Below are 16697 nucleotides of genomic sequence, written 5' to 3'. Positions count from 1 at the left end.
GAGTGGAGCCCCGCGCGAGCTAGGGCGAGCGTCCCGGGGACCTGCGGGGCCATTAACATGACGCTCCCCACCTGGGGGCCCTCGGTCCCGCCCGACGCCACCGCGCGCGCGCTGGAGTCGCAGCTCCCGCCCAGCCCGCCGGCAGCCTTGGGGGGGCCCACGTGGTCGTGGTCGGGGGTCTGTGGTCATGGTCGGGGGTCTGTGCAGCCCGACACCGTGAGTGTTGCTTTCAAAGGTTGTGTTGGGGGGTGGGTGAGGTGCGTCTGCTGCTCTCACTACAGGCAGGCATCTGCGCCCTGCGGCCAGAGAGCACCACCCGTGTCTGCAGGTGTGGCCTGTCCCACCCTGCGGGTCCTGCGGGCGCGGCCACGAGAGGGCCTTTCAGGGCCCCAGGTCACTGAGTCTTGGCCTGGGCCTGGGGAGGGGGCCCGCACTGCTCCCCTCCAGCTGGACCTCCTTCCTGAGGCTGGGGAGCAGGGCCGGGGCTGGGGGCCAGGCGCCTGGCTCACCCAGAGCTGGCCTGAAGCCCTGCTGCCTGCAAGTGTGTGGACTCCAGCACGTGCCCCTCAGGCTGCACCCGCTTACCAGGCCGCCGTGGGTGGACGAGGGCACCCACACCCTGGACAGGTGGGGACGGAGGTTCCAAATGAAGCCGCTTGGCGGGCCACGCACATGTAGGGCCAATCGTCACCCACCGGGGCAGGCGCCTATACCCTGGTTTCTAGACCTCGGGTGTGTCTGAGGAAATCCCCCGAAGCCCCTGGGCTGCTGCCCGGGAGGGTCCACCCACCCAGGGGAGAGTGCTGTCCAGGAGTGGCTACATAGTACTGCAAGTGGCCTGGCTTTATTGAGGTGACTTTTTACGCCCAGATGTGCGCCCAAGAAAGAGGCTGACCACCTCCACCCCCTCCGGGGCTTGCAGGAGCGTGGGGTGCAGCCAGGACTTGCTCGCTGGCAGAGCTTGGAGCTGTAGCCCTGCCATGTGCTTCCTCAAAGGCCTGGGTGCCACTGGGGTGTGTCCCTGGGGGTCCCCCCAGTAGACTGCCTTCTTGGCCCAGTGGCCACCCTCCCCGCCCCCTCTCGCCTGCCCCTGGTGCCCCATGTCAGGTTCCCCTTCCCCGGCCTTGCTTTGCAGGATAGGAAGCAGGGTGGCCAAGCTGGCTTCTCAGGTGACCACGCCTGTCCAGGTCACGATGCCCAAGCAAGGCCGACGGGACACTGGCAGGCACCAGCCCCCGGGTTTCGGGACCCCTGTGTGAGCCAGGTCTCCGGTGCCAGGTGGGCTGGGGAGAACGGAGAGTTGAGGCAGCAGTTTTTGAGCCCCAGGCTAGTCAGGCTTCTAGGCAGGGATCCCGAGGAGCTCCCCAGGCAACGCCAAGGTGTGCCCCGGGCTGGCAGTGCCATCTTAAGAGCAGCACTGCTGCTTCAATCAGGGTGCAGGCCTCCTGGCACCCCCTCCGCCACCCCACAGCCTGTTGCTACATTCCAGCAAGTGAGGCCAGGGCCCCCAGCTCGGTCCTGGCGCTTCAGAGGGCGCCGGCGACAAAGCCTGCCCTCGGCGTCGCGCGGCACTGGTAATTACGCCGCGGCCAGGGGCAGCCTCTTGCCTGACCACTCTGTGAGCTCGAGGCCAGGCGGGGCGCTGGCCGGCGGGGGCTGCCGCAGCAAACCCCAGAGGGCAGCCGCGTGGGTGACACCCCAGACGCCTGACACCCCCCCCAGGGTCACCCGTGTCTGCACCCCCAAAGCAGTGCCCAGTTGGGGCACTGCTGCCTGGCCTCTGGAGGCCCTGCCCGGCAGCGCTCACTGCCGCCACCCGGTCTCAGCCACCTGGGGCGCTCCTGTGAGCAAGGCGGGCTGGGGGAGGGGCAGGCACTGTGGCCTAAGCTGGGGTCTCTGGCACATGTGGCCCCAGCTCCGCCCACTCGGTCCCGACCCCCCAACTCCTAAGCTGACTTCTGCTTCTGCAGCTCCCCTTAAAGTTTAGGTTTTAACAAAGACAACAGGGTACCGTCTGCCAAACCCCAACTACGAATTCAGAACGCAGAAGTGTGGAAGCCACTGCAGAAAAATAATCTGCAAAAACTTAACTTTAGAAAATAGTTTAGTACATTTTTGTTATAAAATTCATTTACAGGAGGTTATTCACATGTAATCACCAAATGTGCTCCTGATGATCCTTGAGAACACGTAACTGAATAAACCATGCGCGGTAAAGCCGAGGCAAATTATATACAGAGACGCACGCGCGCGTGCTGAGGATCATCGGCGGCCACGGGCCGTTCTCGCCGCAGCCGGGGCGCGGCAGCAGGCGGTAGAGGCCACGCTGGCCCCGGCGGCTGGATGGAAACGCCGTCGCCAGCCGGCAGCGGGCCGACGGGGCAGAGCTGCAGCGCTGGTTTGTGTCTAACGGCGAGGCTGAGCCTCGAGGGGCAACGCCCCAGGCGCGTGTCCTGCCCCGTCAGGCGCCGAGAGGTTCGGGGCGCACCGCACTGCACCCCGCCTTGGTGAGCCAGCGGGGACGCAACTGGGCGTGACATGAGATTCCTGGGACGCAGGGGCTGGGGCTCCCCTGGCCGGCACTGGCTCACCCTGGGGCCAAGGCCCAGCCCCTGCCAGCGGCACCGGGAGAAAGGGGCGCCTGTGGGCCGCAGCCGGCGAGGACGCCCGGCACGGAGGTAGTGGCGCCTGCCAGGCTCGGGGCGCCCGGCTTTCTGGGCGCAGCCCGCCCGCGACGGAGCTGCAGCGTAGCCCTGCACGGCGCCCTGCCGCTCGCGGCGCGTCGGCTGTGCGGGCGAGCTGGCCGCTGCTGCCCGCCCACGCCGGCTGGAGGCCCTCTGCTCACACCGTGCCTTGACATAAAGCTTGTTCTGTCGAAAACCGTCTTCTACGTGGGAAGGAGAAGCGCCGACCAGACCCAGGCCCTAGCTGGCTTCGCCCACCCCCGCCCACGGAGGTGCGCTCCACCGCACAGCGCTCCGTGCCCGTTCTGCAGGTGAGGAGCAGTCAGGCCTGGGTGCCTGGGGCGCCACGGCCAGCACACCAGGGTACGGCGTGTGTGTCACCCCATTTCCAACAGTACACATGTCCCCTTCGAGGCCCCAAAAAAACCAAAAAAAAAAAAAAAAAACCACCCTCGTCCGGACAGTCCACGAGCCAGTGTCCGTCTTGTCCACAGCGCCCGGCTCCCCTACAACAGCTTCCTTTTCTTTGAGCTGCCTTCGTCCTCTGCCCTGCGGGGGTCCCAGCCCGAGCCCCAGGCCACGGGAGGGCTCGCGGCGCGGCGAGTGTCCTGGTCCCCGTCACTGAGCGCCCTGGCCTCCCGCCTGTGGCTCAGCTCCCCGCCCTGCTCGCACTTCCTTTTGCTGGAGGCGGCCTCCGGGCCGGCAGCCAGGGGCTCGCTCTGCGCCTGAGGCTGGTGGCTGCCCAGAGAGGCCCCTCTGATGGTGGAATGCGGCACAGCACTGCCCAGGTCCTGGGGGCTCCCCGGGAAGCCGGGCTCCCCGCACGGCGGCGTCGCTGCAGGGTGCTGGGGGCTCGGGGGCTGCGGGTCCCTGAGATGCGCCTCGGGGGCCAGGCCCATCCGCCGGAGCAGGCGCGGGTCCCGGAGTTGGTCCTGCGCAGGGGACTTCCCAGTGTCCTTCGCAGGAACGGCGGACTCCCTGGCGTCGGGAGGGGTGTGGTACAGGGAAGACGCAGAGGGCGACGTGTCCGGCCTGCTGCCCGGCAGGCCGCCGGGGGGTCTGCACGCCTCGGGGGCCACGGCAGGAGGGTGAGTCAGACTCCGCTGCAGAGTGGGCTTCAGTTTCAGGATCTTCGTGGCGTCGTGTTTATAGTTCCTGTCACAGGTCTTGATGATGGCGCCCCGCTTCTGAGCGTCCTGGATCAGGTGATTCCAGTGCTGGTTTTCCTGGAACAGAAGGCGCAGTTCACCCAAGCAGCACCCGAGACTGGGCAGCACGCACCTGGCTCTCGTTTGTGAGCAAGGAAGCAGCACACTTTCCGGGGAGACTCGAGGCGGCTCAGAGAGCAGGTGAGCGAAGCCCCGGCGGCAAGAACCCCAAGGCCCCGGGCTCCTGGTGGCAGCGGCACCCGGACCTGCCATCTGCCGCATCGCCCGTGGGTGCTGACAGGATGGACTGAGGGCCGCGTACCGCGACCTGCGTGAGGAGGGCAGGCTGCGCGTCCCCCGAGAGCGCAGGCCCGCGGCTGACACCGAGCAGGGGCCCGACTCTGAGTGCAGCAAAGGGGTCCCAGCGTTCATCCACTGCCCCAGGGCCCCAAACCCCAAAGGGCTAAGCTGTCATCATCCAGGAAGATACTAGCCCTGACGCGGACCCCATGCCCCAGGGAACCCTCCGGCCTGTGAAGGCGCTAAGAGGTCACTCGACAGTTTCTATTTCTGGCTTAAATCCTATGCGTAGTCAGCTGTGCTGAATCTTGCACAATCGCTGTAGTAACAGCGCTCCTGACACCGCGTTAACAACAGCCTTACTCAGCTCTCAGGAAAACACCGGGAGGCGCCTTATGCCGAGGCTCCTACAGGGCTGCAGGAAGGGCCGCGCCGCCCACACAGGCGCTCAGGGGCCCCTGAGAGCATTTTAGCTTTCAATTTAACATGATTTTTGAGGCAAAGAAGCTTAATAGTGAGGTGAACAGGAACTTTGACTAGAAAAATGTACTACGCCACCAAACATGAATGGGAATAAATTTCAAAGAGCAGGAATTTAAAAAAATAAATGTGGATATTATACTACTTTAGAATAAGAAATACTTAGCAATACTTAAATGTATAAAAAAAAATTCAGGAGCAATTTGAAAACGGGCGCGTGCAGCGTTTCAAGATTCTTTCAAGGATCCAGTCACAGTGAGAGGCCGGGCCAGGAGCCGCGACCGGCCAGACTGTGCTCAAGCGCCCTCTGCTGGCGCCAGGGCAGCACAGAGCCTTCAGAGCCCTGGGAGCCGGCCCCTCGGCCCCTCGCGCATCTGCGGCCAACAGACGCTGGCCCTGCGCCACCCGCCTGTCACTGCCCTGTGTGTCCTAACGGTGTCAACTCACCCTCTGGAGGCGCCTCTGTGCGCTCCTCTTCCCCCCACGGCCGCACCAGCACCTCCCACACGTGCACGCACCCTCTGAAATGCCCCGCGTGCCCACATGGAGGGTGCCCCAGGGCCCGTGCAGGGGCTCCCAGGAAGAGGCTGCTGCAGAGGCCCGCCCCTCCAGGGGGAAGAGGCTCAGTATCCTGATGGAAAATAAAACGAAGCCTCGGCCCGGCCTCGGTAACCGCGGGCACTTCCCGGCCCCAGGCCCAGGGCTGTCCTCACCATCAGGGTCCTGAGGTGTCCAAGGATGAAGAGGCTGTACTTGGCTCGCGTGATGGTGACATTCAGTCTCTGCAAACTTGCCAGAAACCTAGGCCAAAAAAAAATTACTTCTACAGAATGCTTACATAAGAGACACGCAGCAGAGAGGCAGCTGCTCTGATGTCCCAGCACCGAGACGCTGCCCCCCGCAAGGCACCGCAGGGAATCCATCCGCGCTCCCCTTTGGGGGCGCAGCCACCGCCGGTCTCCCCCGCGGGTGCGGGCATACTGGCGCTGTGCTCCAGTGCTATGACTTTTAAGTTGGGTCAATGGTTCTCCCTTCCAGAAGTATTTTAGATTATCTGAATACTGCAGAGCCAGGGCCCGAGTCTGCACATGCCGATGTGAGGAGCCGGGAAGTGACAGCACTGGTGTGTGACTGAACTTTCCAGTCAGTTGGGCACCTGAGGTGACCGGCCTCCACCTCAGGCGCAGCGACCCCTGGTAGGGCGGCACCAGCCGCGTCCCTTACGAGCAGTCACAGTCGGTAAATCCCCGCTGCTGCTCATGGGAGGGAAAAGTAATCACGTGAGCGCCGCAGGGCCTACCCCGCCCACCTCAGCACTTGGCACCTGGGAGTTCAGGGACAGCAGCGAGGGGCCACACGCTCGCCAGAGGAAGGCGACTCTGGGCCACCCCATCCGGGCAGTGTGCTCCTGCACGCATCTGCTCGGGGGTTTCTCTCACTAATCAAACAAAAGGGCCACTCCACACTGGGACGTGGCTGCTGTCCGAGGCGCCTGGCGGCCCCCTCGTACTGACTCGTAGCGTGGCAGGAAACCCGGTGAGCACGTGTTTTAACAGGGTGCTCCTGCACAGCGCCCGCAACTGCTCTAACCCTGGTTTAAACAAGAAAGTCACGACAGTCACTCACCCAATGGAACCCTGCAGAGTATTCGCTCTCACACACGTGACAATGACACAGTCCTTCTGGCGCCCCTGGAATGCATCCACGGTGTCCACCTCTGCCGGCCTAGTCACAACAGAGAACACGCTCACTGGAAGGCGCAAGCACGTCACCACACGCGCCTGCAAAGCGGTTCCAGGAGTGCGTGAGGCACAGCCACAGGCGGCGCCCCCTGCATGGCTGCGCATTTCTGTCAGCGGAGGCCCGAGCCAGCTCGCCATACCCCTCTCCCCACCCACAGACTTTGTCTCCATGGACGTTTCTACACTGGAACCGGACATGAAGCACGTGGCTGTCTGGGTCTGGCTTCTGCTGCTGCACGAGGCGGCGCCGAGCCCTTCCAGCACTGCGTCTGCGCGCACGGCAGAGCCTGGGCCCTCCCCTCGGCCGAGGGCACGCGGGCCGTCGCGCTCCGGGCGAGTCAGCACGCGAACACCCCCGCACGCGCTGTGCTGGGGCGCTTTCTGCGCGCAGGCCCGCACCTGAGGTGTTGTGGAGCTGTCGCGTTCAGCTCTGAGGCCTGCGCGCCCACGCTCCCCGAGGGCACGGCTTACGCCACGCCAGCCCACGGGTACCGCCGCTGGCTCCTGCACCGGCTCCCTGCCGGCGAAGGCTGTCGAGCGGCTCCCCGGGTGCTGCTGGCCACTACTCCGAGAGCTGCCGCTCAGACCCCTGTCCATTAAGAGTTGCACGGCTCATCCCTGGCACACTGAGGTGAACGTGTGCCTCCTCAGGCTCACATACCCGACTGGCACGAGTTCTCTCCCACTCTGCAACTGGTCTTTCCCACCCTTGTTGGTGTCCTCGGCAAAAAGAATGGCTAGCCATCACAAAGTCCTGGTCACCTGCTTTCCCTTTGGCCACCCCGGCCCGGGAGTCCCGCCGGACACCGGCGCACTGCGTCCACACAGGCTTCGGCCTTCCTCAGGTCTGTGCTGCTCTGAGGCTGGCTGTCGCGTGCGGCACAGACGGCCCGACGAGCCCTCTGTCTGCAGACAGTCCTCCGGTCGGGGCCCTGCCGCAGACACCGGCCGGCCGCTCCCGCCCACAGCCCGCTGCCGAGCCCCTGGCAGAGCACCCTGCCGGGCGTGAGAGCGGTGCGGGCGCCAGCGAAGGGCGGCCTCAAGCTATGCGCGGCTCGCTGTGCCCTGGGGGTTCGTCCGCTCCCACAGGGCAGCCGCAGGCCTGAGTGGAGAGCGGGGGTCCTCCCACGCACGAGGCCGCCGTCAGCCCTCCCGGTGTGATCCAGCGCACGAGCCCCGCGCTTCCTCCGGTCAGGCCACTCATGAACATGCTGTTCCTTTGTTGTTACTGTAAAGATAATTTTTTCTTCAATTTCTTTTCCAGACTGCTCACTGCCACGTACCGAAACACAGTGTTTTGGGGATTCACCTCCGATCCTGAGACTCCGCCGAGCTCCCTCATCGGACGGAGAGGCTGTGAATTCTACACATAAGGCCACCCAGTTGCGCAAAGAGCTTTGCTGCTTTTCTCAGTCCCCTCTGCTTGCTGGGGACCGCAGCCAGGCAGCCTCCCTCGTCTGAGGCGGGGAGGTTTTCAGTCTTGCAAGTATGAGCATCGCTCTGGATTTTTCACGGACGCCTTTGAGTGGTCGGGGAAGTTCCCTTCCAGGCCTCGTTGGTTGAATGTCTTTCTCACTGACGTCTGCTGGGTTCAGTCAAATGCCTCTTCCGCATCTATTCAGATGATCGTGTGCAATTCTCCTCTTTTATCCTCAGTGTGAAGTGTCACGTTGATTTTTGTGTGTTGAACCAACGCTGCGTCCCTGAGACGGCCCCATCCAGTGAGGGTGTGAAGCCTTTCAGTGGTAAGCTGCGCGCCCAGTGGCCACTGCTGTGCTGAGGACTCTGCGTCTGCTCCAGAGGACGCTGCAGTTCTCCTGCACTGTCTCACCACTGCTTTGGCAGCAGGTGACATTGGTCTCACGAAAGTAGTGACCAAGTCTTTAGTCTTCGTTGAGTTTTTGGAAGCGCTTGGGAAGAGTTAGGGCTAAAAATACAGACTCCTCACTTTGAAGAAGCCGGTGCTTGTGCGGCAAGCTGCCTCTGAGGGCTGCGACAAGGCTCTCGGGGCCTCCGAGGGCAGCAGCCAGCCCCATGCAACGGCAAGAAAGGGCACAAGAACTTCAGTTGCACAACCAACAAGGAGCTGAATTTCCCCAAAACCCATGAGCGTGCAAGAGAACCCAGAGCCTGGTATGAGAACACGGTCCAGGCAGGCACCCTGATGAGGCCTGACCGGCAGCTGACATGTACCCAGACTCAAACCAAATGGAAATGCAGGAAAAGCCGAAGCTCTGAAAAAATGAGGATGCAATATGAGGTCAAAGGTAAAAAATTAAGATGCAAAAAAAAAAAAATCACTTCAGGGCCCCCTCGTGGCGCAAGGGTTCGTGAAAGCACCGCGCTCTGAAGCTCTCTGCAGCCACGGCAGCAGGCGTGTGCTCCCCGCCAGGGAGCGACCGCCACGGCGCAGCGGGCCCCTCCTGTCTCCCCACTCCTCCCCTCAGCTATCAGTCTGCCTGTTTTGCTCCCCACTCTGTCTCTGGTGAACCCTCTCAACACCCCCACCAGAATCTCTGGCCTGTACCCCAGGGTTTTTTTTTTGGTTTTTTTTTTTGCATAAATAAATAAATCTTTAAAAACTTCAGAGAAATTATGAAGAGAAAAAATATATATACAAGAAACCAAGGCTCATGAGGTTTTCTCCTAGGACTGAAGCAATTTCATTAGAAAAGTGCCCGCGCCCCGCTCCCCCCACCCCCAATTGAGGTCCGTAAGCCAGAAATGTATTATTACATGAACCGAACAAGAGAGCTCAAGTTAGGTGCTCTCTCCCCATTCATAAGAGGCCATTTCTTACCAAAGAACTGTTAACCTGGTACAGGTTTCTTAATAGTGATATAGTTGTAAATGAACACTTAGCTCTTGCTCACATCTGAGTAGTCATTTCACTGGTTGAAACATTTTTAAGGCTGGCTCTCCCTGGTGGCGCGGTGGGTTAAAGTGCAGCAAAAGCCACTTCCGCATGAGTTCGATCCCCGCCCCGGAGGTGACCACAGGGCGCGGCAGACCTCTCCTGACCACCTGCTGCTCCCCTCCGCAGTGGATTTCGTCAGTCGGCCTGTTCTGCTCCCCACCCTGTCTCTGGTGAATCCTCTCACCACCCCTGCACCTCTGGCCTGTACCCCAGCTCTGTGTGCATAAATAAATAAATCTTTTAAAAAAAAAAAAGAAACACATTGTTAAGGCTATGTTTAGAGAACTTAATACAACTTAATACTGATTCTCAGAGTACTGATACTAGACAATTAGATGGAAATGAATTGTAAATTACTCATCAGTCACAGGTAGGAATTATTTCCTGACAATGGAATGAGGAACAACCGATATTCCTATAGTGACTATTACACAGATAAAATATGTAAAAAGACAGATTCCTCACCCTTTTCTGTCAAACTCTTTGTCCAAATCCTTCTGAATCATGGTCTTCTGGGCCTTGTAATGGGTGATGATGCCAATGTTCCGGAAAGTAACGTCCTTCCTTTTCTCTTTAATAAGTTTAATTATTTCCATCACCAGTTTTATTTCTTGAATATTGACATATGAGCTAAGTAAGATGGAGAAAAAGAACAACACATCAAAGCCAGTCACATCCAGTGGCCACTCGAGTTCCACCCCGATGGTCACCGGAAAACATACTCGTTGTCCCGTCTTTCTGAGCCGTCTCCCACATCAAACACGAGGTAAGGCTGGAACGGCCAGTCTGACGAACACCGATTGGTCTCAGTCACTCTGCAAAAAAGCAGCCACCATTCAGCACACAAGTTGTAAGAGCTTGCTGGTTGTTTCAATTTATGCCACATTTTTGCAGGGCAGGTGCTGGGGAAGTTAAGGGGGAAGGAAAGACCCTTTTAAAAATGTTGTAGCGAAAGGTACAAAGCAATTTTAACCCTACTCTAGTGCTAGGGAGAATGACCTATGGATTAAAGTATGACCCATGACAGGAGGGTTGCTGATGATAAGCAACCGCGAGAAGCCAGGGGCAGGGCCTGATGACAGTGACCACAGCTACCCCGCCGGGAATTGCCGGCAGCATCTGGTCACAGAAGCTAAGCAGGCCACAAGGAGCTACCGCCTCCCACCAGTGAGAATGGCCCAGATCAAAAAATGAACAGCAACAAATGCTGGTGAAAAGGAACTCTCCTACATTGCTGGTGGGGTGCGAACTGCCCAGCCACTCTGGAAAGCTGTACAGGATTCCTCAGACAGCCACCAATGGAGCTGCCACAGGCCAGCAACCCACTCCAAGGGATCCACACAAAGGGCACGGAGACATTCACTGGAAAGGAGACATGGCCCCCATGGTTACGGCAGCACGATTTACGGTAGGGAAGGCCTGGAAACGACCCAAACGCCCAAAAGCAGACGGCCGGCTCGAGACGATGTGGGATAGGCCCTCTGGCGGTGCAACAGGTTGCAGTGCAGCACTATGAAGCTAGCCACAGCCCACTTTACAAGCCTGACCCCTGGCCAGGGAGGGACCCACAGGGCCCAGCAGACCTCGCTTGTCTCGTCCACAGCAGTGGACTTCGTCCAATGGCCTGTCCTGCTCCCCACTCTGTCTCTGGGAATCCTCTCACCCACCACACCTCTGGCCTCCACCCCAGTTCTTTAAGCATAAAAATAAATCTTTAAAAAAAAATGCAGTACATAAACACAAAAAGCCAACCTCATGCCATGTGCAGCAACATGGCTGCCGCTGGAAGGGATCATGCTCAGAGAAACAACTCAGAAGGAAAGAGAAATACTGAATGGTTTCACTTACAGGAGCAATTAAGAAAACCAAATAAGGGGATTTTTTTTCCCATAGGGAAAAATTGTATTGTTATTACAGTACAAAACACAACAAAATAAAACAAAAACAGACCACCCTAAAGCAGAGCTATCCTACAGGGAGGGCCAGAGAGGGCTCGGGAGGAGGGGGGAGGGGCGTGGAGGGCTGTAGCGATCACCGGCGAGGCGGGGCGGGAGGAAGCAAGCCTTGCTGTAAAGAGAAAGCATAAATTAACTAAAAAAAAAAAAAAAGCAGCAGCTAAGCAGGGCCAAGCCCGGTTGGCATTTAGTGCTGGGCTGTGAGGACACGCGCCAAGTACGGCATGACTGACCCCCCAAAAACTTCAAGAGAAGAAAAGGAAAGGACGCAGCACAGCCCCGACAGTGGCGGATGCTGCCAGCGCCCCTCCCTGCCAGGGCAGGCGTGGGCACCGGCCGCCCTCCCCGCTGGCCCGAGCTGCCGCGAGCAGTGCGCCTCTCGACAGTGCGGACGACAGCCAGGCCTTCCACTCAGACACGAGCGCGCAGCGACACGATTCTCCGCCGAAGCAGCGCGGAGCCCTGCGGGCGGGCCGCCCACCTGTTGGTCTTCAGGCTCCTGTTGTACACGTAGTTGGAGGGGAAGAGGCAGATGTCAGGATGCATCCGGTACTGGGTGGTGAGCTGCACGATGGGCAGCCTGCTGATCACGTCGTGCTCCACGTTCTCGCCCAGCAGCTTGCAGAAGCGCGCCATCATCGACTGGTCGTAGCCATACTCCTGCGCTTTCTGCGGGGCCGAACAGAGCCGTCTGCGGGGCGTGTTCACGCTCGCCCCACTCTTCGGAAGCCCTTTCAGGGCTCGAACACGCACGTGGGAAGTCGGGTGACACGAGATCACTGATGCCCCAGATGCAGAGAAAGGCATCTCCAGAGAGCCTGAGAGCCCCGCAGCCTGACTAACAGCTCAGGGGATTCTCCTCAGGAAGCCCACGCGCGCTGGCGAACGCTGCGTGAGGGCAGGGACAGAACCAGTGTTAAAAGCAGCAGATGTGTAAGCGACTTTACACCTCTCCTCGAGAAGCTCCCCCACAGACACCGCGCCCTTGAGACAGCCTCTGCTGACCAGCGGCTCACGTTGAGCATTTAACTTCAAGTTCGGGCCTTTGGTCTCGGCTGCAGAAGCGTCGCCGTCTGGAAAGTGCCCCCCGCTCTGGGCCACGGTGTGGCTCTAAGGCTGTGGGAAGTGAGGCCGGCCTGCGCCCCACAGGAGGGTGGCTGCAGGGCTGAAAGGTGGAAGAAGTGGTGACAGGTGGCGAGGCTCCGGGGCTGCACGCCACGGGCAGGCGAGGCACGGCCTGCCGGCACTGCGGGCCCAGAGGCAGCAGCCAGGCCAGAAAGGACGGCCACCGTGAGTCACGTGACACACGTGCTGGTGTGAACCAGTAAAATAAAAATAAGGTTGGGGTGTGAGGGTGCTACGCACCCCGTGTTCCCCAACTGCTCACTTCACAATCCCGAGAACAGGCAGGAAAGCGTGCTGAGGAAAGCACCTTTGAGATTTTTTGGATTTTCCTTGGTAACTTTGTATTATTTTTATAATAACAGAAACAGATTTCTTTTCATTTTCGAGGTTCTTAAGGAACACCCAGCCTGGCAGCAGAACTGAGGTCCTTCAACGGCCCCTTTCTGCAAACTGCGAGGCCCTCCGGGGAGCTGCCGCTCACTTCCCGCAAACCGTATTCTTGCAAGAGTACAACCGTCTGCCCTTCAGAAGCTCCCGTGGGCACGATCAGGAGAGCACCCCGTTTCCAGCACAAACCAACACGTGGCTTCAGGCGCCACCCAGAGGACGCTACGGCGCACCACCCAGGAGCGCGCGGCCGTGCGGGTCATCTCAAAGAATGACCACAAGCACGTGAAGTCACGCCATGCCGGACACAAGTGTCCCGAAATGGCCCGCCCCCAGGCTGTCCCCAGGCCAACGCCACTCCTGCACAAGCCTGGGTGTTAGTGAGAGCCAAGCTCTGATTACATTTTCCAAACCATGGTGTCGCTCGATTCAGAGGACCCAAACATCTCCCGACCGCTAATTCTGGGGTACACGCGTAGGAGCGGCCGTTAGTGCCATTTTGGAACTACAGGGGGACGCGCCCGACGGAGCCCGGAGCCCACAGAGGCTGTCTCCTTCCCCTTCATGCTCGCAGAGCTGCGGCACTTCCCTGCGCGCGGGTGCGGGCCTCTGGCCCTGGAAGCGGTCTGTCAACAGTGTCTCCCACGCTCTCCTCAAATACGCACGTACTTGAATGCGATCCGGGGGTGGTGTTTTCACGTCTACCTTAGTAAAGGACATCAGGACAGCCCTTGCCAGCGCCCCGCCTTCCCCCAGCAAGCGCCTGGCGCCAGGGCCTTGCCGACACCTCCGCCGACGCTGAGCGCCGCACACACAGGCCTCTCTCCTCGGCCGGGCCTTCTTTTCTGACCAAGTAACACGTTAGGCTCTAACCAAGATCCCTCCTTGTTCCCCAGGAAAACAAACAAAAACCCTTTCTACTTGTAAGCGCTGTGACCGGAGGGACGTACCATGGAGATGACCGTGGGGGGCAGCTGTTTGGGGTCTCCCACGAGGATGAGCTTGTTGCAACGATGGATGAGTGGAGTGAGGGTCTCAACTTCGCAAGACTGCCCCGCCTTGGTAAGAAAGGACAGAGAAATACCCTTAACTCCTGCTGCTATTTGCTTACCCACATACATTGCTCTAACTCATGGAAGTTCTAACCATTCAGGAGTGTCACCTCCATCTTCTGAACCAAATAGCCAGAGTAAGGTTTCCTCTAGTTACAGAGAAAAACGGAAACAAAACTCTCAACCCCCAAGACCACACTTGTGTGTGGAAATCAGCTACCACCCAGGAGTCGGCCCCAGCTGGAAGGCCACGTGTCACCCCCTGCCTGTCCCTGTCCCTGCCAGGCTGTGCCTCAGGACGCCGGTGCTTCCTGCCCCTCCGAGCCTCTCCAGTGACAGCACTCAAGCTGCCTCTCAGTTCAGTGACACTTTCCAGGGGGATTCTGCGATGTCTGCTTTCATCCCGACGAACTCTGGACCTCCGGCCTCCGAAGTGACCCTCTGTCTCATCTCGCCTCTGGCTCTACACTCAGGCAAACAGTAGGTGCCCATGAGTGCCTGCTCCACGAGTGAACCAGGAACAAGGAGGTGAGCTGGAAGTACTGTCACTGAGAGCTTTTCAGAGTTACGTTAGCTGCTTCAGGGTAGCCAGAGCGGCAAGCAGGAGGCACCAGGGCGGCTGGGGGTTTAGTGGGGAACAGTCCTGCTTCCCACGGATGAAAACCCCAATGTGGGCTGGCAGTGACCCCCCACCTGTGAACTGCAGCACGTCTCAACACCTCAGCAGCCGCAGCTCACCGAGCCCTGCTCCCGACAGCAGTGCACACGGCTGCACGGCCGACGGCCACTGACCTCGTCCACAATGACGCAGCTGAAGGGGACGCCTCCTTGCCCACGGAAAGCAGACTCCAGCAGCAAGCCGCCGCTGGTGCTCAGCGTGCAGCAGATGACGTGGGACTCCAAGATGATGATGCTCTGCGTCTTCTGTGGGCGTCCTTGAACCTAAGGTGACCGAGGCTCATCACAGTCAGTCCACAGTCTCAAAGACAGGCCTGCTTTCCCTACAGGCACCCACCCTTTGTTCTGTGACACAGCAGTGTTTGTAAGTGTTAGATGGGAGCCTGAACCCAGGAGACAACAGGAACATTCACTATCACCAGAAACCACCACACGAGTGCCGCTCTGTGTGCAGCCTCAGCTCTGAAGATGAAAGCGCATCAAGGAAAACTGATTTGGTCAAAGCAGATTACGCTTCTGGTAGGCAGCTATCTGTGGCAGACGTAGGCGTCAGCAGACAGGTTATCTGCATTGCGGCAGCCACGGGGTGAAACCAGGGTCGGGGTACGCACGCACACGCCCCCCGCTAGTCTTCCAGCCTACACTGTCCTTTGCAAAGCCTGTGCCGACAAGAAATCTGTGAGACAGACGAGCCCTGTCCTTCCAGGTGAGAAAACCACCCCGGTCAGGTTCGATGGCGATGGGCCGGGTGGGATGGACGCCTCACTACGCACACCATTAGCGCGTCTAACAGGGAGGACGTGCATCGCCTGGCTCTGTTCCTGAAAAGCACAAGTGGCTCACCCTGCTTCTGATCTGCTCACAGGGATCGCAAAGCGCATCTGTAGGCTTCAGGGGCGGGCGACAAACTCTGGGGCTTCGGGGCCCCATGTCACAGCACGGGGGCCGGGGGTGGGGGTGGGGAGGGTGTTCCCCTCCCCTCAGCTACCCAGGCAGGAAACCTGCTGGGCCAAGTGATTCCATGGCCCACAGAAGAACGCAATGAGCAGCGAAGACCTGACCCCTGAGCATAAATGTGGGAGACTGACTTTGGGCTCGGTTAAACATGTAACTGACAGGCTTTCCACATACTCTGACAAGCAAACTGCCATGGAAATATGCACTGAATTCAGCTGTAGTGAGGCCAACAGGGAGGCTAATAACCCACACAGAGCAAAACGGCTCAAAGCACGCGATGTCACCAGCCGGTATTGCTCTCGCCTCCCGACCTGGCCTCCCCCAGACTGCGCTCTGGCGACCAGGCCAGACGGGGCCCATCCACGCTCCAGTCACCCCAAACCCTAACCGGCACTGTTAGTGAGAGAGCAGTGAGGCGGCCACGCGCCGAGAGGGCCCTCTAGGCAGACACGCGCTCTCGGCCACGGACTGCGGAAAAGCGGCCGTCCCGGCGCCCAGCCGCCACTGGAGCCCAGACACACGACTTTCCTTGCTTCTTTCCTTTTAGTACGGAAACCCCCAAGTCTATTTTCCTTATCTACGACATAGTATCAACAGACGTGGGGAGGAGGGGCTAACAGGCGTCTCCCTAGGTACTAACCAGAGCCAGGAAAGTAAAGCCTGTCGCTCTCAGAGCGCTCAGTGGCGGTAAGAGCACATGATGCTGAGTAGAAAAATGTCACTGCACCAGTTCTTTTCATTTTGTTTAAAACTTCTTATAATAACTTTTTAAATGTGACTGTGAGGTCCACAGGTCGTCTATGCTATTTTCTAATTTAGAAAAGAAAGACTAGAAAATGCTGTAGCTAAACCACTTACCTCTTTAATTTTAGAAGCAAGTTCCTGCCTTTCTTTTGAAACTCTGGCGATTTTTTCATCTAATTCTTGCTTCTGAAAAAAAATTAGAATGCCATCATTAAAACTAAACTCGGCACTTGAAATGTTTCCGGCGGTCGCCTCACATTTCCAAGATGAGCCTCCGCTTTCCCTCTGCTCTCCTCCCCAGTCAAGCCTGGCTCCCTCTGGCGTGCCCAGAGTGCAGGCGAGCCGTGGCACCCGCGCACACACCGGCAGCCTCAGGGTCCCGAGCGAAGGTAAGCGCCTCTCTCCAGCAGCCGTGGCCCAAGTCTCCCCTGCCTCACGGCTCCTCCCCCATTTCTAGAGGAGTCACAGGCGGCGCTCAGCCACGCCCAGGCACGCCCTCGGCCTGCAGTCCGGTAAGCCCCGGCAGCC

At 59.2% G+C, this 16697-nt stretch overlaps 2 protein-coding genes across 4 annotated transcripts in view; one reads left to right on the top strand and one right to left on the bottom strand.

Moving 5' to 3' along the window:
- Positions 1 to 1259, top strand: part of NTNG2 (netrin G2) — a 51294-nt gene extending 50035 nt beyond the window's left edge. Inside the window, exon 7 of the mRNA XM_012721196.1 lies at positions 1136 to 1259. Coding sequence (XP_012576650.1) covers positions 1136 to 1259 — 124 coding nt within the window. The remainder of the gene's footprint in view (positions 1 to 1135) is intronic.
- A 1663-nt stretch (positions 1260 to 2922) lies between these two features.
- Positions 2923 to 16697, bottom strand: part of SETX (senataxin) — a 47014-nt gene continuing 33239 nt past the window's right edge. For all 3 annotated transcript variants that reach the window (XM_004677870.2, XM_012721427.1, XM_012721426.1), the window contains 9 exons: positions 16284 to 16355; positions 14583 to 14732; positions 13689 to 13796; positions 11708 to 11895; positions 9994 to 10086; positions 9737 to 9901; positions 6239 to 6337; positions 5326 to 5413; positions 2923 to 3910 (listed from right to left, as the gene is read on the bottom strand). In XM_004677870.2, the coding sequence (XP_004677927.1) occupies positions 3191 to 3910; positions 5326 to 5413; positions 6239 to 6337; positions 9737 to 9901; positions 9994 to 10086; positions 11708 to 11895; positions 13689 to 13796; positions 14583 to 14732; positions 16284 to 16355 (1683 nt within the window). In that variant the 3' untranslated portion in view covers positions 2923 to 3190. The remainder of the gene's footprint in view (positions 3911 to 5325; positions 5414 to 6238; positions 6338 to 9736; positions 9902 to 9993; positions 10087 to 11707; positions 11896 to 13688; positions 13797 to 14582; positions 14733 to 16283; positions 16356 to 16697) is intronic.

The sequence above is a fragment of the Condylura cristata genome, unplaced genomic scaffold (genome assembly GCF_000260355.1).
Source record: "Condylura cristata isolate star-nosed mole 26May11 unplaced genomic scaffold, ConCri1.0 scaffold00006, whole genome shotgun sequence".
Taxonomy (NCBI): Eukaryota; Metazoa; Chordata; class Mammalia; order Eulipotyphla; family Talpidae; genus Condylura; species Condylura cristata.
The sequence above is the reverse complement of the archived record's forward strand: the minus strand, read 5'-3'. Positions and strand labels throughout refer to the sequence as shown.